This window comes from Pristis pectinata, chromosome 15 (assembly GCF_009764475.1).
Source record: "Pristis pectinata isolate sPriPec2 chromosome 15, sPriPec2.1.pri, whole genome shotgun sequence".
NCBI lineage: Eukaryota > Metazoa > Chordata > Chondrichthyes > Rhinopristiformes > Pristidae > Pristis > Pristis pectinata.
In genome coordinates this window covers 24,364,925-24,392,769 of record NC_067419.1, presented here as the reverse complement: position 1 = coordinate 24,392,769, position 27,845 = coordinate 24,364,925, and the positions used below count along the sequence as shown (strand labels likewise).

The 27,845-nt window shown below is 44.2% G+C and overlaps 1 protein-coding gene and 1 long non-coding RNA gene across 4 annotated transcripts in view; one reads left to right on the top strand and one right to left on the bottom strand.

Moving 5' to 3' along the window:
• LOC127578474 (coiled-coil domain-containing protein 91-like) overlaps nucleotides 1–12,544 on the bottom strand; it is a 121,811-nt gene extending 109,267 nt beyond the window's left edge. Inside the window, exons 1-2 of one of the 3 annotated variants that reach the window (XM_052030551.1) lie at nucleotides 12,403–12,544; nucleotides 807–850 (exon numbers count right to left, since the gene is read on the bottom strand). In XM_052030551.1, the coding sequence (XP_051886511.1) occupies nucleotides 807–836 (30 nt within the window). In that variant the 5' untranslated portion in view covers nucleotides 837–850; nucleotides 12,403–12,544. The other 2 variants (XM_052030550.1, XM_052030552.1) reach the window with 2 other exon arrangements.
• Nucleotides 12,545–12,563: 19 nt separating this feature from the next.
• LOC127578475 (uncharacterized) lies at nucleotides 12,564–25,821 on the top strand. The gene is made up of 3 exons (XR_007957525.1): nucleotides 12,564–12,686; nucleotides 15,512–15,603; nucleotides 25,127–25,821. It is a non-coding gene; the product is annotated as an uncharacterized LOC127578475 (long non-coding RNA).
• The last annotated feature ends 2,024 nt before the right edge of the window (nucleotides 25,822–27,845 follow it).

Here is a 27,845-nt window from a genome sequence, read left to right as displayed (position 1 = left end):
TTCTGTATATTTTGGCATATTCCACTTTCTTTCTTGGGACCTGGATTAGAATCCAGACCACACGAAACAAATGAAGGGTTCTTCTCTTCATAAATTAATTTGGGCAGTTTCAGCTCATTACCATTGTACATGAGCCACACTCAAATTGTCAGAAAAGCTAGAAATTTAACTGAGTGGTTACAAGGTATCTAATATTTGCAAAGAAGTAAAAAGATTCTAGAATGGCACACTAAAGAATGGGATAGAATGACATTATTGTAGCGAAGGAAGAAAGGGTTTAACAGTGTTCTTTTTGAACTGTTGTGCACTAATGCTAGCAGCATTCAATAAAAGAGAAATGGGTTCCATTCCCTGTTTCTAATCTCCTTTGATAAGCAAAGAAAAAGAGATCACATCAAGACCAATTAAAAAGCACATCATACAGTATTCAGGAACTTCCCTAAATACAAGGAACATGAAAAGAAAAACATTTGATTCCCTTTACAATCACTCCCTAAGAAATTACCATTCACCTGGTCTTGGAACATAGCCAGAAAGAGGTCCTTTCTAGCAAATGTGAAAGCAATTCTGTGTACCAGTTTCTTCTGGGAACTGCAGACAGACTGCCAAATCATATTTAAAACTTCATGGTCTAAAGCTAGCTGAGATTTTTATTCCCATCTGTCCGAATCAAATTTAAAACACAATTCCAAAACCAAACCACAGTACTCTACCACAATGTACCACCCATCATTATTAAGGGACATGCCCAATGCTAAACATAAAAAAAAAGGCAGAATCTGAAACTACACATTTTAAACACGTACCTCAAATCCTCCAAATTCATCATCGTCCATCCTTCACCGTGCACCTACAATAATCAAAATATCACACATTTACAATGGTAGTATACCACAAAAGGAAAATGTCAGAAAACATTTACTATGTTTTTTTTTGAAAAGCTAAGATGCACTTTTTCTTATGTACTCAAAGGGTTTGACCTAATTTCACAGCGGAAATGGCCAATTGCTTCAGTATACAATCAGAACAAAAATATTAATTGTTCTCATAAGCAATACCAGTTAAAACCTTAATTAAAAATTCTCAATCCAGAATGTTTCATTAACAATATCTTTCTATTTGCTTTGAAATGACTGTGGCCCTGAAGTTTTTTGTTTAACAAGTACTCCATTGTTCATTTTTACCCAACATCACATTAATCAATCCACAAGGAATAAATCAGAACAAATTAAAACATAAAGAAAAATTAAAAGGTGCTTTTAATTTCTATAAATATATTTTCAAACAAGAAAAAATCCATATTACTTTGCCTGTGTTTTTTTTCTTTTAAATGCACTATTCCAAACATTAGAACAGGAATATTAACAACCAAACAGATGAGAGAAAGTGACTCCAAGAACAAACCTATCCTTGATAATGACAGAGTTCGGCACAGGAATGCCAAATGTTGAAGCACTTGTAGCCATTTTTAATCAGGATGCCGAGAGGATAATCCACTGAGTTGCTTCTGGTGCCTCCACTACAAAGCACTGGATGCAGCAAAGGCCATGGGTGCTTCCAGTTCATCCTAGCTATTCATAAATTAAAAGCACACTTCCATTGCAAAGAAATCAGCCTAGTCAGTACAACATTTTGACTTCTAATTGTCAGCTTGTCAGAAATGCTCTATTAATACATTCATTTATGGAACGTAGGTCACCATTTACTACTGAAACCTGATTGCCTTTATTTTGATGGCAATGGCAAGCTTCTACCTAGAACTGCTGCATTTTCCTGGTGAAGGTTCCCCATTATTAGAAATTTCAGAATTTAGACAACACAACAATAAAGGAAATCAAAGATTCCAAGTCAGGATTGTGCGCTACTTGTGGTGGGGGGTGGGGGGTTAACACACAGTAGTGGTTTTCCAATGTGCCTATTGCCCTTGTCCTTCATCGAGCTGGGTGGTTAACACCAAGCTATGCTGAAGACTTGAGGTCGAGAACAAATTACAGCTCCAGACAAGCCATGTTGCTGACAGTGCCACCGATAACCTGCTCACTGATACTCAGTTTGAATTTCACCAAGACCACTCAGCTCTAAACATCATCACAAAATCAAAAGAACTGTATTGACATTCAAGTCATCATGCCATCAATGTGGCCTCAAGGAGCCCTCATACAATGAAATGAATGGAAAATTCTCTATTGCTGTAGTCAGAACTTAGAAAAATGGTAGTGGTTGTTAGAGATCAATTACTTCATCCCCAGGACTTGGCTTCAACAGTTCATCAGGGCAGTGTATCAGACCCAGAAATCTTCAGTTGCTTCAAAGAACTTCATATGTTCAGATGTGAGGAAATCTACTGATGACTGCATAATGTCCAATCTCATTCACGTCTCCTCGGAAAACATACAGCAAGGTTTAGACAACATTTCAGTACTGGCTGAAAAATGGCACGTAAAGTAACTCGTGTCAGGCAATAATCATTTCTAACTAAAGAGTCTGATCACCAACTCTCAACATTCAATAGCACTACCATTGCCAAGTCCCCATCATCAACATCCTAGAGTCACCATTCACCACAAGTGCACCTGGGCCAGTTCTATAAATACTGAGGCTACAAGGCAGGTCAGAAGTTGGGTATCCTGCTGTGGGTGACTCATTCAACTCCCCAAAAGGCCTTCCAACATCTACAAGGTGTGTGATGGAATACCATCTACTTGCCAAGAGAAGTGCAGCCCCAGCAACACTCAAGAAGCCCAGCACCATCCAGGACAAAACAAAATTTAACAGATATTCCATCACAACTCTAAAAATTCATTCCCACCACTACCAACTCACTCAAGACTTCACTAAGAACCAAGAAAAGAGAAACAGTCAACACCCACTGGGAGGAACACTTCAAAATCCTACTCAATGGCAACCAGCATTGACATGAGCACCCTTAACTTATTCAATCAAGAAGGCCATATCACAATTGGTAAAACAACAAGACCTTGAGAGCAGACGGTATTCCTGCTGAAGTTTAAAACATGGTGTTGAAGAGCTTCAGTCACAAATCCACAATGCCATCTTCGACATTTAAGAAAAGCAGGAGACCTCAGAAATGCTGTAATTATGACCATCTGCAAGAAAGGTAACAAATCCTACTGTGGTTACCACTGAGGAATAGCCAGGCTGTTTGCCACAAGGAAAGATCACCAGGAACGTCCACAACTTGCTCCCTGAAATGCAGGGCAGATTCTGTCCATCAGGAGGTACGGTGGACTTGATGTTTACTGTGTAACAATTTCAAAAGGTACTCAGGGAGCAGCACGAACTACTACACTTGGCCTTTCTCAATCTGACCAAAGCCTTTGATACCATCACCAAGGAGATATAACGAAGCATTCCCCTCAAATTCAGCTGCCCACAAAAATTCATATCCATCTGCCAGAGGAGGTGGCAGAAGCAGGTATAATTAAAACATAAAAAATATTTGGACAGGTACATCAATAGGAAAGATTTAGGAAGGATACTAGCCAAATGCATGCAAATAGGATTAGGTTAGATAGGCATCTTAGTTGGCATGGACAGGTTAGTCCAAAGGGCCTATTTCCTTGCCATATAACTTTATGAATCTTGAATTTGCTTCACGACGGCACGCAAGGCATGATCGTAACCAACAGGTCTATAACAGAGCCAATCTCAGGGAAGATTGGTGTGAAACAAGGCTGTGGCACAGCCCCAACAGTTTTTTCCATCTCGCCAAGAAGCTTCTCCCTGGAGCAGAGCTAATGTCCAGAACTAACAGGAAACTATTCAATCTAGGAAGACTATACTCCAGAACCAAGGTTATCCTAACCACAGCAGATGAAATGCTACATGCCAAGGATACTTACGCTTGCTTGCACTCAGAGGCCAAGCTTCAGGCCATTGTTGACTTGTTCACTGAAGCACGAAGAGGGGCCTTGCACTCAGCATCTGCAAGAGAAAGTTTCTCTTCCAACCAGCCCCGATGAAACAACATTGGCCTTCAACAATAAGAGGTTCACAGTGAGCCATCTCTCAGCAAAAGCTGAATTCACCATCACCTTCAATATGCCAGCAGAGCCTTTGCTCACCATAGGAAAAAGAAAGATCAGAACCTCAAATCTGCTAAAACAAATTATGGTCTACCAGGCAGCAAAGAGACTATAGATGCTGGAATCGAGAGCAACACACAAATAGCTGGAGGAATTCAGCAGGTCCGGCAGCATCTTTGGAGACAAATGGACAGTCAATGTTTTGGGTTGGGAATCTTCATCTGGCCTCTCTGTGCTTCCATATGCTTATGAGACCAGGACTACCTACTGCAGGCACCTGGAGTTTCTGAAAAATATTCCAAACCCACTAACAGAATAAACAAACCAATGGCAGCATCAAGTCCCAAGCCAACATTCCCAGCACTGTGGCAAGAAACGGGAGGATCCGGTACGGAGAGTCGTGCAGTGCTGGTCTGAGGAAGTAGATGAGCTCCTACGTGACTGCTTTGAGACAGTGGACTGGTCCATGTTCAAAGACTCAGCTGCCAGCCTTGATGAATATGTCACCACCATGACGAACTTTATCAGCAAGTGTGTGGAGGACTGTGTACCAAAGAAGACAATACGGGTGTTCCCAAACAGGAAACCATGGATGAACCAGGAGATCCACTCCCTACTGAAGGAGAGGACTGCTGCACACAAATCTGGTGATCCTGATCTGTACAAGAAATCGAGGTATGACCTTCAAAAAGCTATCAGGGATGTCAAGAGGCAATACCGACTCAAAGTAGAGTCCCTGACCAGCCGCCAGTTATGGCAGGGCTTACATGCCATATCAAGCTACAAGACGAAGTCGGGCTGCATAGCTAACAACAGCGCATCCCCTCCTGATGAACTTAACGCATTCTATGCGCCTTTTGAACAAAAGGGAAGTGGATTGTCACCATCCACCCTGACAGCCACCGACGCAGATGAACCTGTGATCACAGTGGAGGACGTAAGATCAGTCTTCCGGAGTGTGAACACGAGGAAAGCACCTGGCCCAGATGGTGTCCCGGGCCACGTGCTAAGATCTTGTGCTGATCAGCTGGCAGAAGTATTTGCGGACATATTCAACCTCACCCTGCTTCAATCTCCGGTTCCCTCCTGTTTTAAGAAAACCACTATCATCCCAGTACCAAAGAAAAGCAAGGTAACATGCCTCAATGACTACCAACCAGTGGCTCTGACATCCACCATCATGAAGTGCTTTGAGAGGTTGGTCATGGCTCGCATCAACTCCAGCCTACCAGACAACCTGGACCCATTGCAATTTGCCTATCGGCGAAACAGGTCTACAGCAGATGCCATCTCCCTGGCCCTACACTCAGCTCTGGAGCATCTGGACAGTAAAGACACATACGTTAGACTATTGTTTATTAACTACAGCTCTGCCTTCAATACAATAATTCCAAGCAAGCTTGTCACCAAACTCCGCGACCTAGGACTCAACACCTTTCTCTGTAACTGGATCCTTGACTTTCTAACAAACTGACTGCAATCAGTGAGGATCGGCAGCAATACCTCCGCTGGTGCCCCACAAGGCTGCGTCCTCATCCCTCTACTCTACTCCCTATACACTCATGCCTGTGTGACCAGATTCTGCTCTGACTCCATCTACAAGTTTGCAGATGATACCACCGTTGCAGGCCGTATCTCCAACAGCGATGAGTCGGAGTACAGGAAGGAGATAGAGAGCTTAGAGGAATGGTGTCATGACAACAACCTTTCCCTCAATGTCAACAAAACTAAAGAGCTGGTCATTGACTTCAGGAAAGGGGGCAGTGTACATGCACTTGTCTACATCAATGGTGCTGAGGTCAACAGGGTTGAGAGCTTCAAGTTCCTGGGAGTGAACATCACCAACAGCCTGTCCTAGCCAAATCACGTAGATGCCACAGCCAAGAAAGCTCACCAGCGCCTCTACTTCCTCAGGAGGCTAAAGAAATTTGGTTTGTCCCCTTTGACTCTCATAAACTTTTACCGATGCACCATTGAAAGCATCCTATCTGGATGTATCACGGCTTGGTACAGCAACTGCTCTGCCCAGGACCGCAAGAAGCTGCAGAGTTGTGGACACAGCCCAGTACATCACGGACACCAGCCTCCCCTCCTTGGACTCTGTCTTTACCTCTCGTTGTCTTGGTGTAGCAGCCAGCATAATCAAAGACCCCACCCACCCGGGACATTCTCTCTTCTCTCCTCTTCCATTGGGTAGAAGATACAGGTGCCTGAGGGCACGTACCACCAGACTTAAGGACAGCTTCTGATAAGACTATTGAACGGTTCCCTTATACAATGAGATGGACTATGACCTCACGATCTACCTTGTTGTGACCTTGCACCTTATTGCACTGTACTTTCTCTGTAGCTGTGACACTTTACTCTGTACTGTTACTGTTTTTACCTGTACTACATCAATGCACTTTGTACTAACTCAATGTAACTGCACTGTGTAATGAATTGACCTGTACGATCGGTTTGTAAGACAAACTTTTCACTGTACCTCAGTACAAGTGACAATAATAAACCAATACCAATTACATCCTGGCAGCTCTTATGGGCAGGTTACATTGTTCCCATGCCTGACACTAGACTCCCAAAACAGGTACTATTCTGAGCTTTGTAGTGGGAAGACATTACCAACCAGACACATTCTAAAAGCCTTCTTCAAAATATGCAACTTTTCCACTGACTCTTGGGAATCCCTAGCCCACAGCTCCATCCCTAGATGGAGTAGTAGTATCTGAGAATTTTGAGTCCAGGTATTGGGTGTACACAAAAGCCTGGTATAAACTGGCAAAAGAAGCACATCCCACCTAACGTACTATCCACTCACTTGATCCATGAGGCATTCCTGCCCCCATCTGTGGAAGAGTCTGTAGTTCCCCATAAAGGCCTCATTAGTTCCTCACAACCCACAGAACCAGGGTGAGCATAAATTATCTTCGATCCTGAGGAAATGCCTAGGAAGGGCCATAGACAAGAAATGGGAGAAGAGTCAAAGATGCATCATCTCAGGGCATAGATGATATTGCAATATGGAGGCAAGATGAAACAAAAAGCATGCACTGACTATGTAGGGACAGTAACATTGTTTTGTGTACTACTAAAGCAGTGGAACTAGAGTAGATCCCACTGTCAGATATAAAGGTTGACAAATACCCAAGACACAGCTATCAAGGCAGAAAAGAAAGTATCGTTTTCAGTGAAGGTCAAAGGATGACATTTCTGACTGTCTAGTCATTTCCTCATTAAATCCCTTAAAACGTTGTTCTGGTTATTAAAGCTAAGTGAAACATGTCACTCCAGTAAAGCTACTGTTACCTAGTCATCCAAACACCAAGGAGTTATCACAAAGAGAAACTTTTGAATAAGTAGTGTTTGATTCTTCACATTTTTTGTGACAAGAAACCATCCTCAATAAGGCACTGTCACTATAGTTTCTTTTCCATGCAAAGTTAGACAAGAACTGCAGCAAGATTTTAATCGCACTGGCCACATATGTTCATATGTATTTGAAGTGCTTTTCTCAATTATTTTGCTCAATAACTTTGCCCATGCACTCAATAACAATGAACCAGCAGAAAAGTACTCATATTCCAACCATTCAAACCTGGCTATTCCATCTCTTTTAAATGTAGCATATTAAGTGTTTACAGTAGGAGGGGATTTACTATATCAGAAGCCGAACAAATCTCAACATTAAGAGATGGATCTTAGAAATTAATGATGAAGCTCGAGTACATGAGAAACTTCTCCATGGGAATTAGAGTTTACATTGCAATATCCAAAGTTGATGGTGCCCTTCCTTGACTTCATCACAAACTGATTATAGAAACACGACAAACACTTCGGAGAAACTGCTCTTTCAAGGTGACTAATCTTCTGGTTAATGAAAAAAGTGTTTTATATCATCCAGCTTTATGTTCAGTAACAATTTTCAATTATGTTGGAAAATAGATTCAGCATGGATTAAATCCAGAGAGAAAACATTTTATGCTCGTTAAAGAGCTGATACATATGAATCTTCCTTCTTTTCATTTTTTTACGATTTGCTAAAATTATCTACATTTAAGCATTTTTAGGAGTTATGCATACTTGGTCTTTGAGGGATCCTGCTTTTATTTAATACAGTATTAACAATAACACAATAATCGAATAACCAGCTAAACCCCAAAGCTGCATCATTCATTTTTGTTTTGTTTGCATACCAAATGTTGATGAGTATGCTGGTGCATTTGCAGAAAAGGCAACAATATAGTCATTAAAACTTCATATCCCATCAACAATGAGTCCAGAAAAGTTTGCATTCTGATGCAGGAAGATTTTTCAAATTAATATACCAAAAAAGGAAAATCTAGTTATACCAGTATTTCAAGTTAATAGTGAAAAATTTCATCAAGGTGATAACTTTAAGAACAGAGCTCTATCATTCTGTTACAAAGTAGCTTGTCTTTTTCCACACTAATGGAGTTATTAAATGCAGAATGCAGGAATCTGCCATGGCAAATGGAGTATAATGTTGGATTTGATTAAATTGCATTAAGCTCATATGCAAGTAGTATAAATAATTAATGAAGCTAACAATGTTAAAGTTGATGTGAGAGGAATTTAATAAAACTAGGAAATTTATATTTTAGGATTAATCATCGAGACTATATCTGGAATACAGGCAACCCCCACATTACAGCCATTTGGGTTATGGAAATTCATCCTTAGGGTTCACAAATCGTTACCAAAAATTTTGTGATACAGAATAAAATTTGTTCCCATGGAATTTATGTGGAAAAAAATTAATTAATTAACACAAAGTTAATTTTACTTCACCCTTTGTCAACTGTGCTTGCATCAAGAAACATGATTTTGTGTTACAGAAAATCATGATTGCGTTTCTAGGAACGCAACCCCTCCCCCCACAACACCAGGGTGGCCTGTACTATGTTCAGTATTCATTCCCGTATTAAGGAATGATGTAAATATGTTGGAAGCATTTGAAGGATGTTTACTAAAATGATAACTGGAATGAGTGGATTGTCTTATGAGGAAATGTGGGGATCGAGGTATGTAACAAAAATTGGCTGGAGTGGATAGCAGACTGTGGGAGTGGCGCTCACTCTCAACGACTAGCAAGAATCTGGACAACAGGTGCAAGGTGCTCCCAGTGTTGCTGTACTTGGTGCAGGTGTGGCCCATACCCCACTCCTCCATTGTGACAATCACTGCCATTTCATCTGAGGATCCGAGATGGAATGCATCCTATGGGTTGCAAAGCACAAGTCCCCAGACAATAGGGAGAAATGCATACCCAACGTTGCCCTCGTCCTGATGGCCACATTTGTGTGTTGGTTTATCAAGCTGTGTACAGAACCGAAGTGCGTAATCAATAAATGTCACTATGTGCTGAGGTTTTGCCTGAGCCCAGTGTTGCAAAAGATTGGCCCAGCCTCATTGCTGCACAATGTTCCATTCTGTTGGTCACTGCTGCACTACCCACCCTTCTTGGAAAAGTTCTTTCAGAAAAACACCTTTGACCACAAGTCCATCAGGCAGCAGTCAGAATGGAATGTCCTGCAGACACTGCAGGAGAAGGACACAATTGATATTTATAATTATTTGGCAAAACGCCTCATTGCCATATTCACCAACAAGCACCAAGACCTCACTTGGCTGGCAGTGAGAGAGGCCCACCCCATTAGATCCTTCCTGCACAGTTGGACGATCACAGCCAATGCATGCTACCCTTGAAACAGCTGCAATGAGGATAATATGATCACCCACCTCTTTGGGGACTGTGCATTTGCAAAGGGGGTCTAGAAAAAGATGCAAGGGTCCTTATCGAGGTTCATCCCAAGAAGTTGCATAACAGAGGACTTTCTGACCAACAGGCTCTTCCCAGGGGCACATACCAAGACAAACATCAAGTGCTATTGGAAGATCATCAACTCGGTGAAAGATGCTCTTTGGTCTGCCCAAAACTTCTTATTCTTCCAGTACAACAAGATGTCTGAGGGAATGCTGCCAATTGACACATACCAGGCTGCAGTAGTACATGCTAGAGAAGAACTGAAGCTTGGTGCAGCTAATGTAGAGCCTTTGTGGGGAAGGACTGCAGTCCAAAGTCCTTCTGCCACATGACATTGAGGGGCTAAGCCCTGTGAAGGTGCCTCTCAAACTCTTGAAGTTTGAATTTGCCATGGAGGCCATGAGTGGCAATGGTGGTCTGTATACAGAATATGCTAACACTACAAATATATAGAACCTATAATACTCTGAATGTATAAACTGAACAACACTATGAATGTAAAGAAAGCCATGCAGTGCTTTTTTGGCATTCCTTGTATATATTTTTTATGAATAAATTTTATCTTTGAAATGAAAAACACTAGATAGGCTAGGCTTATGTCTACTGGAATTCAGAAGTGTGAGAGAACTTGGCTGAGACATACAAGATCCTGAGCAGTCTTGACAGGTTGGATGTGGAGAGGATGTTTCTTTTTGTTGGAGAACTAGAACCAGGTAGTTGTTTAAAAAAAAGAGTCACCTATTTAAGGCAGAGATGAGGCAAAATGTTTCCTCTCAGAAAGTCACAAGTCTTTGGAACTCTCTTCCTCAAAGGCGTGACCTTATGGAGGTTTATAAAATTCTGAGGGATACAGATAGGGTAGATAGTCACAGTCTTTTTCCTCAGGTGTTGGGGGGGGGGGGGGGTGGGTGTCTAGCGGTTAGCATGACGCTATTACAGCGCCAGTGACCCCGGTTCAATTCCCACCGCTGTCTGTAAGGAGTTTGTACGTTCTCCCCATGTCTGTGTGGGTTTCCTTAGAGTGTTCCGGTTTCCTCCCGCATTCTAAAGACATAAGGGTTAGGAAGTTGTGGGCATGCTATGTTGGTGTCAGAAGCGTGGCGACACTTGCAGGCTGCCCCCAACTCATTCTCAGTAACTCAAAGACACATTTCACTGTGTATTTTGATGTACATGTGACTAATAAATAAATATCTAATATCTAAAAATATCTAAAACTAGAGGGCATAAGTTTAGGGTGAGAGAGAAGAAATTTAAGGGAAACCCAAGCAGCAAGTTTTTCCACACAAGAGGGTTGTGGTTATAAGAAACAAACTGCCAAAGGAGGTGGTGGAGGCAGGTACAATTAGTGTTAAAAAGGCATTTGGATAGGAGAGGAGTAAAGGGGCACAGGGCTAGTGCAGGCAAATGGGATTAGCGTAGATAGGCATCATGGTTGACATGGACAAACTGGGCCAAAGGGCCTGTTTCTGTGCTGTACAACTCTATGATTCTAACTATAGCATGCAGCCACATTAGAGTCCCTAGATCATTTTAGCATTGAAGTATTCAGCATTAAAAGATGCTTCAACAAAGTCAATAGGGATGGTTCTACTTACAGTTTGGTTAGCAAACATTGAGAAAATCATTATAGATATAAGTAAGTGATTGATATGCCTTAATCCTATTTCCTTCAACAAGCATACAGAATTTCAATATACTAGAGGAAGCTTTTCGACTTTTGACCTGGTGTTTTTGTGGGATTAAACCACTACCCACTTTCTCCAAACCCCAATTTCTCTTTGAATGATGCAATGACCTCCACCATTCCCTGTAGCAAAGTGTTTATGGTCCAACAAATCTCTTGCAGTTTCCATAAGTACAATTTACTAAACTATTTATGAACGCATAAACACCAGTGATAGAACTTTTCATCATTGTACAGAGCTTGTCATGGGCCATCCTGTTACTTAGGTTTACTACAGAAACGAAACATCACAGATCCCCAAACCTGCTGGACAACTCGGCAATCAGGAGCCACCATCCAGCAGATGTACTTCTGGAAGTTGTCGAGGCGGAAATGCAGATCAATGACATTGGGGTTGCCCAATAATAGTTATACCCCCTTGCTTCTAGGATCCAAAGACAGTTTAAAAACAGTCCTCCAGCAAATAAAGTGAACTGTAGTTATAAACATTCAACCGCCTTCTTATTGCCAATTCTCGGCGTGTGGACAGAAGGAATTAAGGCCAAAGGTGCTACAGCAGGTCTCCCAACACATGATACCCACGTAAGCAAGGACCATCCGGACGGCGAAGGGCGCCAGGCGCCGTGGGCGAACCATAACTTCCCCGGGCCTACATTTATTCCAAACCAAAAGCTCCTCCACCAACCGTACACAGGACCGAATCTCTCACCCCCGGGGCATCACCCAGTGAGCGCCCATAGCAGCTGGAGACCCACTGCCGGTGGCGGGCCCAGGGCGGCGGAGATCCGGTCACAGGGACGCTGACTGGCTGCTCACCTGCTCAGCGGCCGCCGGCAACCTGGCGCCCGAACTACCTGCTCCTCACAACAACAGCGTCCTCTTACCCGGAAGCATTTGTAACGTAGCCACGTTGCTCTGATTTCCATGTGGTCGCTGGCTCGCTTATTTTTGAACGGGCACCGTGAGGAGAAACAGCTGAGACAAAACACCCCCCACCGCCTCAAAATGATTGCTCCACAACATCGGCACCAACGTTGGATGGTAACGACGGTCCCCCACTGTGTGACAGATGGGAGCAGCAAGGGACCAAACTGTCGCCTGGAACCGCCAGCCTTGTGAGGAATGATATAACATAAAATAAAGGTGAACTACACCCGTGTATAAAAAGGTGGGCTTGCATTTTTAACACCTATGCGGCATGCAGTACTAAATTCGATACAAGGCAAGGCAAGATATCTTTATTAGTCACATGTACATGGAAACACACAGTGAAATGCATATTTTGCATAGCGTTCTGGGGGCAGCCCACAAGTGTCGCCACACTTCGGGTGCCAACCTAGCATGCCCACAACTTCCTAACCTGTACTTCTTTTGGAATGTGGGAGGAAACCGGAGCACCCGGAGGAAACCCACGCAGACAGGGGGAGAACATACAAACTCCTTACAGACAGTGACCAGAATTGAACCTGGATCGCTGGCGCTGTAAAGCTTTATGCTAACTGCTACGCTATTGTGCCTGCCCTCTACACTACCTCTGACAGATGAGTAAAACAAGAGAAAATGCTGGAAACCTTCAGTGGGTCAGGCAGCATCTGTGGAAAGAGAAACCAAGTTAATATTACAGGTCAAAGATGCTTCATTGGAACTGGGAATGGGAGAAAAAAGAAGTTAGTTTTAAGTTGGAAAGAAGGTAGAAGAGGTCCAACTAGTTCTCTTCCACCAATTCATCCGGCTGAACCTCACATTGAACAAGAAATTGTAATATCTGCCCTTTCACCTTTTCCCCACCATCCAGGGACCCAAGCAATTTTTCCAGGTGAAACCATGATTCACTTGCACTTGTCCCAATCTATTGTACTGCATGCAGTATTCACAATGCAGCCTCCTCTACGTTGGAATTTATTTTCCAATTAAGGATGCCAGATTGGACAGCTGCTTTGTGCCGCACCAGCATTGAGTCTGCAGGAGCAATTGTGAGCTTCTGGTTACCTGCCACTTTAATCCTGTGTTCCACTCCCAATCTGACTAATCTGTCTGTGGCTGCACGAACTATCACAAAGCCCAATACAAGCTTGAAGAACAGCTCATGTTACATTTAGGCATATTGCAGCCTTCTGGACACAATATCAAATTCTCTTCAGTAACACTTTCTTTGTGTCTGTATCAAAACTGGCTATTTCTGCCAGTCACCCATCTGTGATTTGGCTCAGTTTGTCTCTCTCCCTTAATATCCTTATGGGATACTGACTTTCATTGCTCGGGGCATTAAATACCAAAGTAGGGAGGTTATGCTCCAATTTTATAAAACCTTGGTCGGCCCTCAGCTTGAGTGCTGCGTGCAGTTCTGGTCATCAAGATATAAGAAGGATGTGATGGTGTAGAGAGGGTGCAGAGGAGGTTCACCAGGATGTTGCCTAGATGGAGCAATTCAGTTATGAGGAGAGACTGGAGAAGCTAGGTCTGTTCTTCCTGGAGTGGAGGAGGTTAAGAGGGGACTTGATTGATGTATATAAAATTATGAGGGGTAAAGATAGGGTAGACAGCAGGAAACTTTCCTCCGTATCAGAGGTGGATAAAACTAGAGGACATAGCTTTAGGGTAACGGGGAAGAGGTTTAGAAGGGATAAGAGTGGTAAGTACCTGAAATGCACTACATGAGTGAGTAATTGAAGCTGGGTCACTGACAGCATTTGAGAAGTGTTTTGATGAGCACATGAATCGCTTATGCAAAGAGGGCTATGGACTGTGCTGGGCCATGGGATTAATACAGAAGGGTGCCCACTGGTCAGTGTGGACAAGTTGGCTAAGTGGCCTGTTTCCATGCTACATGATTCTATAATTCTAGTCTGGGCATGTTTCACAGCCTGCTTTTAGCAACATATAACACAAATAAAGAAGCATAATCTGCCTCTGATTAACTCATGTGGTTTCCTGAGATGCTGGAGGAACTCAGCGGGTCAGGCAACATCTATGGAGGGAAATTGACAGTTGATGTTTTGGGTTGAGGCCCTTCGTTTTGTCCATTTCCCTCCATATCTGCTGCCTTACCTGCTGAGCTCCTCCAGCATCTTGTGTGTGGCACCAGATTCCAGCATCTGCAGCCTTTTGTGCCTCCATTTGGTCTTACTCTATCAGAGATACTCCCTTTGTGTAATCCATCCCTCCCACCTCTGTAACCGAAAACTAACTTGTTTTCTCTTTTTTACGGTTCAGACGAAGGATCTTGGACCTGAAAAGTTAACTCTGTTTCTCTGTCCACCGTGTTTCCAATATTTTCTGTTTTAATTTCTCCTACAATTCAACCCAATTGGGGCCTCTCCATAGACACTGCCTGATATGCTAGGCATTTTCAATATTCTCTTTTCGGTTCAGTTCTCAGCAACAGATCTAACCTGCTTTTCATAGTTTTACATATCCCTGTCTTCTCTCTCTAACTGCCCTCATTAATCTGTCAACCAGATGGTTTCATAACATAATCACCATGGCAACCCTGGCATCACCCTATCAGAGATATCCATCCCTTTTGTCTTATTCATCCCTGCCCCCACTCTCTGAAACTGAAGACTGACTTGTCTTCTCTTTTTTTTATCCTTTTCTGATGAAGGGTCTTTGACCTGGAGCTTTAACTGTTTATCCTTCCATAGATGCTGCCTGACCTGCTGGGTGTTTCCAGCACTCTCTGTTTTTGCTCTTAGAGGAGTGTTGACCAACGTCCATGAAGGAGGTTTTGTTGGTAGGTATATCCTCATTACTTGCCTTAGTAAAGAGCAACACAGAAGAGCTGGCAGTCACCACATTGTTGATGACTTTGGGATGTTGCAGCTTGAGGTAATAATGAATGGGGTTTTCTTGATAAAGCAGTAGTGATTGCAAGCGCTGGATATTGCAATTATGTCAGCGTGCTTGAGAAATGAGAGAAATCTCAACTGTTTGTTGTGTATATAGACTAATTGAAGATATTCCTGAAAGCAAATAATATCATTGAAATCACAGGAAAAGGCACAGAAGACAGGATTGTAGCTGTACTCAAAAAGTGGAAGACAACATTGTTGCTGGCAGTGGGGCCTGAGACACATAAGACATTGGTGAGTTTCCAGTACCCCAGATTGGGATATTGTAAAAGTTCTGATGGGTCATTTTAAACCAGCGACTTCAAAGATTTTCGAGAGTTACAAATTTGCCATATGCAAGCAGAGACCAGAGGGAATGGTTAGTGAATATCTGGTCGGCATAAAAATAAAAGCTAAAAGGTGCAACTTTTGGACCTTTTTGGATGAGTTGTGGGATTGTTTAATATGAGGGCTGACATGTGGGAGAATCCAAGTAAAACATTTAACACACTGGATGAAGGAGTATGAAGAATCACCAGCAGAACTCAGATGGCACTGAAAAATATAAAACATTTTACTCAAGGGTACGATTCTGTGATGTAGGCAAAAAACAAGCTCACAGAAGTAGCAATAGTGACATGGCCTTCTTTACAGCCAAGTCATGTACGGCACAGTGATGCCTCACAGTTTCACCAACCTAGGTTTGGTTCTGACCTCTGGTGCCTTCTGTGTGGAGTTTGCCTGTTCTCCCTATGACTGCTTGAGGTTCCCCTGAATGCTTTGACTTCCTCCCACCTCCCAAATATATGCTAGTTGCTGGGTTAATTGGCAGAAGTAAATTGCTGCTAGTCTAGATGAGTAGTAAAAGAATTAGAGGGGTGTTAGTGGACATGTGAGGGAGAATATTTTACAGGGAAATAAGTGGGGATTAGCCAACATTGACTCAAAGGATTGAAGGAAATTACAAGCAGCTTTGGTAAGAGACTAGTAATTCACCTATGTGCCAAAGGTGGGAAGACTACAAGACATGTAGGTGTAAAAAGTAAGAGGTCTTACCAGGGACATTATATGAGTCACAAGATAATTATATCATTGATTAATTCCATCGACGTCCTTTATTCAACAAGTTTCCAAAGAGAAAAACATGTTGTAGCGGCTGCTACCGCGATGTGAAAGCAAGACACTAGTCTGTGGGCTGCAGAACAAAAACTGATTTATTTTCCGGCCTTGCGCGGGCCTTTTAAGAGGAACGGTTCCCGCCCACCGAAAACGGAAATAATATATGTGCTATGTCATCAAACTTTTCCTGCGCACGGGTTCTCCCTGTCGCTTGGGGAAGACGAAGGCCCAACGCCATCTTGGGCCTCACCGCTCCGACGACGCGCGACCCGACTGCCAAGCCAGTTCGCTTGCTCAGACGGTGAGTCACTACACAACACCACCACCGCCCCCGCCCCCCCCGCCGAACCGGCGATATTGTCCCCAAGGTTCGCGGGCTGTGCTAGCCGTTGCTTAGGAGGTCGGCCTCTGTGTCGCAATGTTGGGACCTCGACCGGTTGTTGTAGATCTAAATGGGCCAGTTTGAGGCGGTCCGTCGTGAAGACCTCTTCCTTGCCCCCAATGTCCAAAATAAAGGTGGAACCATTATTCCTGATGAGCCAGAATGGCCCCTCGTATGGTCGTTGCAATGGTGTCTGGGGTGTGCCCTTGCGAATGAAAACAAACTTACAGTCTCGTAGTTCCTTCGGCTCACAGGATGGGGCTTGACCATGCCGCGAAGTGGGAATCAGTGCCAAGCTGCCGAGCCCCTCGCACAGTCTTTCCAGGACTGCCATGGGTTGTTCCTCTTGGCCCCGAAGGGCGGGTATGAAATCCCCTGGGACGACCAGGGGCGCCCCGTACACGAGTTCAGTTGACAAAGCGTCGATATCTTCCTTGGGTGCAGTGCTTATGCCAAGCAGGACCCAAGGCAGTTCGTTGACCCAGTTAGGACCCTTCAGGCGGGCCATCAGGGCTGATTTTAGATGGCGGTGGAAACGTTCCACCAACCCGTTTGATTGAGGGTGGTAGGCCGTGGTGGTGTGCAGCTGCGTCCCTAGCATGTTCACTAATGCAGACCAGAGGCTGGAGGTAAACTGGGTGCCCCTGTCTGAAGTGATGTTGGCTGGAACACCAAAATGTGAGATCCAAGTTGTGAGCAGCGCCCGGGCGCAGGAATCAGTCGTGGTGTTGGACAGAGGGGTTGCCTCTGGCCACCTCGTGAACCAGTCCACGATGGTAAGGAGGTACCGGGCTCCCCTTGAAACTGGCAGGGGACCAACGAGATCGACGTGGATGTGGTTGAACTTTCTACGGGTAGGCTCGAACTGCTGTGGCGGGATCTTGGTGTGTCGTTGGATTTTTGATGTCTGGCAGTGCGGACAAGTCCTGGCCCACTCACTGACCTGTTTGCGCAGGCCATGCCAGACGAACTTGCTGGCAACCAGTCGAACAGTTGATCTGATGGACGGGTGCACAAACCCGTGTACTGAGTTGAAAACACGTTTCCGCCAGGCTGCAGGAACTATAGGGCAGGGTTGACCTGTTGCAATGTCGCAAAGGAGGGTCCGCTGACCTGAACCGACTAAGAAATCTTGGAGCTGCAGGCCCGAGATTGTAGTTCTGTAGCTGGGCAACTCGTTGGCTTGCTGTGCGTCAGCCAGGGCCGTGTAGTTGACACCCAGGGACAGGCTGTGGATGGTGGGTCTGGAAAGCGCGTCAGCAACGACATTGTCCTTTCCGGAGACATGTTGGATATCCATTGTGAATTCGGAAATGTAGGACAAATGTCGCTGCTGACGAGCTGACCAGGGATCAGAGACCTTGGAGAAGGCGAAGGACAAAGGCTTATGGTCAGTGAAAGCGGTAAAAGGCCTGCCTTCTAAAAAGTACTGGAAATGCCAGACCGCCAGGTACAGCACTAGAAGTTCCTGATCAAAAGCGCTGTATTTCAGTTCGGGTGGTCTAAGGTGCCTGCTGAAAAATGCCAAGGGTTGCTAACGGCCTTTGATTAGTTGTTCCAGTACTCCACCAACCGCAGTGTTGGATGCGTCCACCGTGAGGGCGGTTGGGACGTCTGTCCTAGGATGTACCAGCATTGCGGCATCTGCCAGGGCGTCCTTGGCCTTAACGAAGGCAGCCACGGCCTCGTCGTTCCAGGCGATGTCTTTGCCCTTGCCAGACATCAGCAAGAACAAAGGGCGCACGATACGGGCTGCTGCAGAGATGAACCGATGGTAAAAGTTGACCATCCCCAGGAATTCCTGCAGGCTTTTGACTGTGTTGGGACGGGCAAAATGGCGGATAGCGTCTACCTTGGCGGGTAGGGGTGTTGCTCCTTCGCTGGTGATTCTGGCCAAGGAAATCAATAGAGTCATGTCCAAATTGGCACTTGGCCAGGTTAATAATGAGGCCGAAATCATGGAGACGGGAGTACAGTTGGCAGAGGTGGGAAAGGTGTTCTTGGTGGTCACGGCTGGCAATTAGTATGTCATCTAAGTAAATGAACGCGAAGTCTAGGTCTCGGCCTACTGCGTCCATCAGCTGCTGGAAGGTCTGCGTGGCGTTCTTAAGGCTGAACGGCATTCGAAGGAATTCGAAGAGGCCAAATGGAGTGATAAGCGCAGTTTTGGGGACGTCGTCAGGGTGGACCGGGATTTGGTGGTATCCCCGGATGAGGTCCGCCTTGGAGAAGATGTGGGCCCCGCGTAGATTCGCCGCGAAATCCTGGATGTGAGGGATGGGGTAGCGGTCTGGGGTGGTGGCGTCATTCAGCCTGCGGTAGTTGCCGCAGGGCCTCCACCCGCCTGTGGCTTTGGGGACCATGTGCAGGGGGGAGGCCCAGGGGCTGTCTGACCTGCGAACGATCCCCAGCTCCTCCATGCGGTGGAACTCTTCCTTTGCCAGGCGGAGCTTGTCTGGAGGTAATCGTCGTGCTCGGGCATGAAGGGGAGGCCCTGTGGTAATGATGTGGTGCTGCACCCCGTATTTGGGCATCAAATTTGTAAACTGAGGTGCCAAAACCGATGGGAACTCCGCTAGGAGCTTGGTGAACTCGTTGCCAGACAGTGAAACGGAGTCCAGGCGCGGGGCTGGTAGTCTGGCTTCTCCCAGGGGGTAGGCTTGGAAAGTCCTGGAGTGCACTAGCTGCTTCCCTAGCAGGTCGACTAACAGACTGTGGGCCCAAAGGAAATCGGCTCCCAGGAGTGGCCGGGCGACAGTGGCAAGGGTAAAGTTCCAAGTAAAACGGCTGTCGCCGAATTGTAATTGAACTGTACGGGTACTGAAAGTCTGTATCGTTGTGCTGTTTGCGGCATTGAGTACAGGACCTTGTTGCCTGTTATGAGTGTCACAGCCAGTCAGGGGCAAAATACTGACCTCTGCTCCAGCATCGACAAGGAAACGAGGCTCGGACTGCTTGTCCCGAACGACTAGGAGGCTGCATTGGCGGCCAGCTGCCATAGCCATCAGCGGTGGCTGGCCCTGGCGTTTCCCTGAAACTGACAGGGTGGGTGGCATCAACGGGCCTCTGCGCCCCACCTCTGATGATAGAAACACAGCTGGTCGCCAGTGTCGTCGTCTGTGTTTCTGGGGTGTGGTCGCTCAGTTGCTGGGACTGGTTTAGGTAGGTGTTGGGCTCGCAGCCTGGCGACTTGGACAACAGATGACCCACTCTCGCATTTGGCCTTCCACAGGACATCTGCCCGGGCAGCTACCTCACATAGTTTGCTGAAATCGGCGTCGGCCAACAGCAGGTGAATGTCATCAGGTAGTTGTTAGAGGAAGGCCTGTTCGAACATTAGGCAAGGCTTGTGTCCCTCAGCCAAGGCCAGCATCTCGTTCATTAGGGCCGATGGGGATCTGTCCCCCAGGCCGTTGAGATGAAGCAGGCGGACGGCGCACTCGCGACGGGAGAGGCCAAAGGTCTGAATAAGAAGGTCTTTGAAAACTGGGTACTTATCCTCCTCCAGAGGAGACTGGATGAAATCTCCGACCTGGGCAGCTGCCTCCTGGTCCAGAGAGCTGACCACATGGTAGTACTTTGTGGAGTCGGAGGTGATCTGCCGTAGTTGGAATTGTGCTTCAGCCTGGTCGAACCAGACGCTGGGCCAAAGCGTCCAAAAGGTGGGCAGCTTGAGTGCCACTGCGTCGGCTGCTGCGTTGTCGTCCATTGTGTGGGTCCAAAATCCATTTGGACAGTCGGGGTCACCAATGTAGTGGCTGCTACCGCGATGTGAAAGCAAGACACTAGTCAGTGGGCTGCAGAACAAAAACTGATTTATTTTCCCGCCTTGCGCGGGCCTTTTAAGAGGAACAGTTCCCGCCCACCAAAAACGGAAATGACGTATGCGCTATGTCATCAAACTTTTCCCGTGCGTGGGTTCTCCCTGTCGCTCGGGGAAGACGAAGGCCCAACACCCTCTTGGGCCTCGCCGCTCCAACGACGCGTGACCCGACCGCCAAGCCGGTTCACTTGCTCGGACGGTGACTCACTACAATGTTTAACTATTATCCCAGAAATTCTGGATACCGGATGACTTATTTCTAATCTGTGTAAAATTTGCCAATGCCTTCAATGATTATTTTTTCCTCAACTATATGAATTAAAGATGCCATTGATGTTTCTCAGCTACTTTTTAATATGTCCATCTATCATTCAATAATGGTCATTGGCATATAGTTCTTTTAATAATCTAACAGAACCAAAGGAAAGCATTTTTCTAGAATCTATTGCTATGTGCCTTAAATTCACTTCACTGTTCTCTTGGTCTTCCCACATTGCCCAATTACCCCATTGCATCACCTGCTCCCATAGACAAATAAAAACTGTTGTAATATTGTGAATGTTGAAGAAATTTCATAATTTCATAAGGAATAGGAGCAGGAGTAACCATTGGCCCTTGAACCTGCTCCGGCATTCAACAATAACGGTTTATCTTTTACCTCAAACAGCATTTTCACTTTGTGAGAATAATTTCTATCTGGCTTATTTTCTTGTATTTAAAATGTTCTGGGAATTTTGTAGTGTTTTTTTCAGTTCTTACACTAACTTGGAAAAGGAAAATTGTATCAATTTACACTCTGTGCAATTCTAAAGCAGATATTGCCAGACTATGTTCAGAATTGACCAATTCTGATATTAGACCATCAACTTGTAACATTAAGTTGTTGTTCTTCTCTCCATGAATACCACCTGACCTGCTGGATATTTCCAGCATTCCCTCTTGCTTTACATTTCCAGTACGTGTTGTGCTCTGTATCTCACAGTACCTGAACTGTTTTTCTACTGTAGCGGTTGCTACCACGAAATAAAACAAGATGCTAGTCGAAGGATTGCCAAACAAGAACTGGTTTATTTTCCCGCCTTGCGTGGGCCTTTTAAGGGAGACTGTTCCCGCCCAATGCAACCGGCAATGACGTATATGCTACGTCATCAAGTCTTTCCCGCGAGCGGGTTCTCCCCGTCGCTTGGGGAAGACGAAGGCCCGCCGCCATCTTGGGCCTCGTCGCTCCGACGTCGCGCGACCCAACTGCCGAGCCGGTTCACCTGCCTGGACGGTGAGTCGCTACACCACTCTCTTTTACCCTCCCTCTACTTACATTGGGAGATCAGCTACCAAACATTTACCACCCTCTCATTTGTTTCACCTGGATTCTCTTGGTCTCTATGATATCACAAACAATTCCTTCCTTCTAGCCATTCCTTTCCCTTCTCTGCAACTTGAAACATGCCTGTTATCTCGTTTTCCAGTTCTGATAAATGGTCGTCGACATAAAAGGTTTACTCCATTGCTCTCTCCACTGATGATGCCTGACCTGCTTAGTATCTGCAGCATTTTCAGCATTATCTCATATTTCAGGCACCTGTATGTTTTGTTTTTAGACTACAGCACCTGTCAGATTTTAGAGAAACAAAGGACTGCAAATGCTGGAATCTAGGTGAAAAACACGATAATGCTGGAGGAACTCAGCAGGCCAGGCAGCATCTGTGGAGAAAAGCAGGTGGTCAACGTTTCGGGTCAGGATCCTTCTTCAGGACTGAAGATAGGAAAAGGGGAAGCTCAATATCTAGGAGGGAAAAGCAGAGCAGTGATAGGTGGACAAAAGAGGGGAAGCGGGGTGGGCACAAGGTGAGGATAGGTAGATGCAGGTAAGAGATAGTGATAGGCAGGTGCAGGGGAGGAGGGGAGAGCAGATCCCCGGGGGATGGGTCAAAGGTAAGGAGAGAGCAGAAAAAAGGTAGAAAAAAAGAGGCTAGGAAAAGGAAGAAGAGAAGAAGCATGGTTGTGGGGGGTTGTGGGGAAGGGGGGTGGGGATTACCTAAAGTGGGAGAATTCAATATTCATGCCATTAGGCTGCAAGGTTTCAAGACAGAAGATGAGGTACTGTTCCTCCAGTTTGCACTTGGAATTCTCCTGGCAGTGGAGGAGGCTGAGGTCTCTCATTACTGTCAGATTTTGGTCTGTGGAAAACTCATCTCTTTTTCTAGGTTATTTATTGATAATCATATCAGAGCTGTTGCCTACTGTCACTCTGAAGTGAAATATTTTTTGAGTTTGCTTCCATTCTCAAGTGCTTGCTCACCTTCACATGATCAAACACTGTGTCTGTTATGTACTTTCATGGGGATTGTGCCTTTAAGGGTGATGTCATTCTCAGACAGATTTGTAGCAAACATTCAATTAAGCCCAGTCCTATCAGGGACTACACAGGACCCAATTTTAGCACATGTTTCTGAGTGTACAAGATTCCCACTGAGTCCAGACAACCTCTAGGCCACGATCACAGTGGAGAAGGAACACTCGGGATGGTATTGAGAACTTTGAGTCCATGCATCAGCAGCACACAGACGCCCAGCATAAGTGATAGAGGGAGAACACCAGGCACCTCCTGCCCATCTTTATAAGAGTCTGCTGTTCTCATATCATCCTCATCAGCCATTTCAGAACGCATAAAACAGGAGTGGAAGCATGCCATCTCAATCCTGAGGTACTGCCCAACAAGAAATGGATCTAATCAGGCCAAAGCTATATACATGGCATCTCTGTAGTACAACAGAAAGGGTAAAAAAAACTTTTAAAGATACTCCTTTAGGCAATTGTTGACCAAAATATTGAACTTTCTCTTACAAAATCAGGTGATGCCTGAACCTATCATAATGTTATTTAAGTATGATCGATAGATCTTTGTAAGTCCGGGATATAAAATGATATGGAGCCAGAGCATGTAGATGTAGGAGTTTAAAAAAGAGATCACATTGATCTCAATGAGTGGCAAAATAGACTCAAGGGCGAAATAGTGTATTCCTGTTTCCATGTCCTAATTGTCAGATTTTCTTTGTTTGAATCACTCATTCTGTTCAGATCATTTCCCATAAAATACAAAAATCCAATTCTGGTCCATCATTTCTACTTCTTTTGGTTGTTTACAGGACTTAGTAACATAGAACATAGAACAATTACAGCACAATTCAGGCCCTTCGGCCCACAAAGCTGTGCCGAACATGTCCCTACCCTAAAAATTACTAGGCTTACCCATAGCACTCTATTTTACTCAGCTCCATATACCTATCTAACAGTCTCTTGAAAGACCCTATCGTATCAGCCTCCACCACCATTTCCGGCAGCCCATTCCACGCAGTCACCACTCTCTGAGTAAAAAACTTACCCCTGACATCTCCTCTATATCTACTCCCAGCACCTTAAACCTATATCCTCTTGTGGCCACCAATTCAGCCCTGGGGAAAAGCCTCTGACTATCTATCCTATCAATACCTCTCATCATCTTATACACCTCAATCAGGTCCCCCCTCATCCTCCGTCTCTCCAAGGAGAAAAGGCCGAGTTCCCTCAACCTGCTTTCATAAGGCATGCTCCACATTCCAGGCAGCATCCTTGTAAATCTCCTCTGCACCCTCTCTATGGCTTCCACATCTTTCCTGTAGTGAGGCGACCAGAACTGAGCACAATACTCCAAGTGGGGTCTGACCAGGGACCTATATAGCTGCAACAATACCTCACAGCTCCTAAATTCAATTCCCTGATTGATGAAGGACGATACACCATATGCCTTCATAACCACAGAGTCAACCTGTGCAGCTGCTTTGAGCGTCCTATGGACTCGGACCCTAAGATCCCTCTGATCCTCCACACTGCCAAAAGTCCTACCATTAAGACTATATTCCGCCAACATATTTGACCTACCAAAATGAACCACTTCACACTTATCTGGGTTGAACTGCATCTGCCACTTCTCAGCCCAACTCTGCATCCTTTCTATGTCCCTCTGTAACCTCTGACAGCCCTCCAAACTATCCACAACACCCCCAACCTTCATGTCATCTGCAAAGTTACTAACCCACCCCTCCACTTCCTCACCGAGGTCATTTATAAAAATCACAAATAGTAAAGGTCCCAGTACAGATCCCTGAGGTACACCACTGGTCACCGACCTCCACTCAGAACACGACCCTTCAACAACCACTCTTTGCCTTTTGTGGGCCAGCCAGTTCTGGATCCACACTGCAATGTCCCCTTGGATCCCATGTCTCCTCACCTTAAGAAAACCTTTTGTGTTGTCTGGGTGGGAACAAACATGAAACTTTACAGTGAGACCCAAAGGGAAAGTGACCCTTTGCAAATGACCAGAGGAATCTTAACTTACTACATAACAACAGTTATTTTAAATTTTAATTTAAACTGCACATATTAATGATTCTTTTTCTCCTCTCACATCTCAGCAAGAGCCACTTGGTTTCTTCAATTGATCAAAGTTGCCAGCATATTGAGATACAGCTGAAAAAAATCAAGATCAGTGATGAAACTTGCAAAGGATGCTATTACCGAGAAACAAGTCTGTGAGTCCCCAGGCGTTTGAATGAAGTTTCAAAAATGAAAACTTATGGGAAGTGAAGACAGATGCACAAGCAACTCAGAATTATTGGGAGTGAAATTTGACTTTGTCAGTAGTATAAAATGATCAACAGTGAGTCAGTTGACCATTTTGCACAATAGTCAATGGAAAAGAAAAATCCAGTGAGTTGTAAAGTGGGGTATAGATTTACAATCTGGGTTGACACTACTACCAAAGTTGAATTTCACCCTCCTTTCATTCTGCTATCAATGGTGACTTGGTTTGTCTGGTTACAACGGACATCCAATGTACTAGAAAAATCAGGTCCATACTAGAAGTAAATTACATTTCAAAATTATCATTAGCAGAACAGTTTGTCCAAAGCTACCCCTAAGGTGATATTTGTATTGCACTGAACTAACTTTTCCCTCATCCTAAGGCAACTTAGGTCTCATGGTTGGTAAACCTCACTGATGATTGGTTGTGCAGCCTTGCAGAAAGTATGTTTAATCTGACTTTTTTAAAAATCCTTGAATAGTACATTCTTGTGCTTGACGGAGCATGTATTTATAACTTTTTATGTTCAAGAAGGATCATAGCTATTTTACAGAATAAAAATGAATGCAATAGTGAAGAGGAATTATGCTAATGGCATTAAAATTAATGTTTTCTTCATGATGCAATAACATTCTTTAACATTAAATACACTGTCAGGGACATACAGTGCAAAATAATTATAGATCTAATAACAATTTCATGAAAAATCCCTTCATTTTTTATTATCTAATATATAAACAAAATGCTGGGATGTGGGGAAAAATCATTTGAAAGACCAGCATAGCTATGACAGACCCAAAGCTTCCTACTGTGCTGAAAATTTCTATGATCATGTTATAAATAAAAAGTACTTGTGGAATAAACTTATCATCATGTACTGACTTTGAAAAAAAATGGATCCATCCTATTGATGAACCAAATAAATAAATTCACCTGCAAAAAGACATCAGAACATAAGAAATAGAAGCAGAGTTGGCCATCTTGCCCCTTGTGCCTCCTTGGCCATCCCTAGAATCATGGATGTTTTTTTTTCTCAGTGCCACCTTCCTGCAATGACCCTATGTCCCTTGATTCCTTTAATATTTAAAAATCTATCATCCTTGTCTTAAAAGTACTCAGTGACTGAGCCTCAACAATCCTCTTTCAAAGATTCACTTTTGTCTGTGTGAGGAAATTTCTTCTCAACTGTATCCTGAATGGCTGATCCCATATTTTGAAACTGCAATCTCTGGTTCTAAATGCCGCAGCCAGCTTGCTACAAATGTGTTGCAAAGGAAGAAAATTAAAGTGTAGTAAGCAGACATTTAAATGCAGTCTTGTCTTGTTATTGTCAAAAAGTAGTCCAGCAAAACCTCTTGCAAAACTATTAGAATTAATTATGCTGCAGTGCTGTGTAATCTCACTTAATTCCACTAACAATCACTGATATTTGGTTTAAGGTGTTGTATGACCACCTCACTGTAATAAAACATCATTTTTTTAAATTTTAATTCCATGTTCTTACACAGTTTTATTTCAAAAATATTCATTTATTCTAAACATCTGACCTCAACAATACTCTTTTTTGTTTGTGGTAACCCACATAAAAATTAGATTAGGTACTTACCAGAAAAACTATAAAGCTCACAAAACAATAATGCAACTTGATAGAACTGATTTATCTATGTTCACCTCATGGCCATGACATTTAAAGCTAAGATTTTGCAACAGCATAGACTTAAAATTTTTATCCCTATTTTTAACTCCTTTTATGGTCAAGTCCCTCTCTTTTTCCAAAACCTTTTACGTCCCTACATTTCCTGCTATACTCTACATTTCCCTGCAATCCTATGGCACTGTCTTCTGGTAAATCTCTTCTCTATTTGCCTTATCTTCAGCCATCCAGGTCCTAGGTTCTGGAACTGTCTTCTTAAAACATTTTCCCCTCCTTCAAAATGTCTTTTGAAACGTCACTTTTATTCTCCCACACCTGGAAGAGAATTTGAATTTGGTTGTAAAGATAAATCAGGAAAACAAAGCAGCATTGAAGATGAACGTACTTTGAAGAAGGAAGTGCAATTATTTTCAAGCAGTCTGGCTTATATTGACATCAGTTCCATAGACAATCACTTGGTTGAATCCTGGTTGCCTTCTAACACAACAGCAAGTTGTGATAAATAAGGTGAGCTAAAAATCCGAGACAGGTCTCTGAATGAATGTTAAAACAATTACCCATCTACCATCTCCTTCATTGGCTTGTTGGCCATTTTTATCTGATCATGCCTATATAAAGAGCCTTGAGACAGGATAAATGTTTACTCATCAAAGGATACCCAGCCTCTGAACCGATTTTCTAGCCACCCTATTTATGTGACTGGTCCAGTTGAATTTCTGGTCAATGCTGATCTCCCTGGATGTTGACAGTGGGTTATTTGTCAATTGTATGGCTACGAAATGTAGCTGTTAGATTCATTGTTGTTGGAAATTGTCATCTGGTGCCTTTAACATAAAACATAGAATAGTATAGGACAAGAACAGGCCCTTCGGCCCACAATGTCTGTGTCAACCAT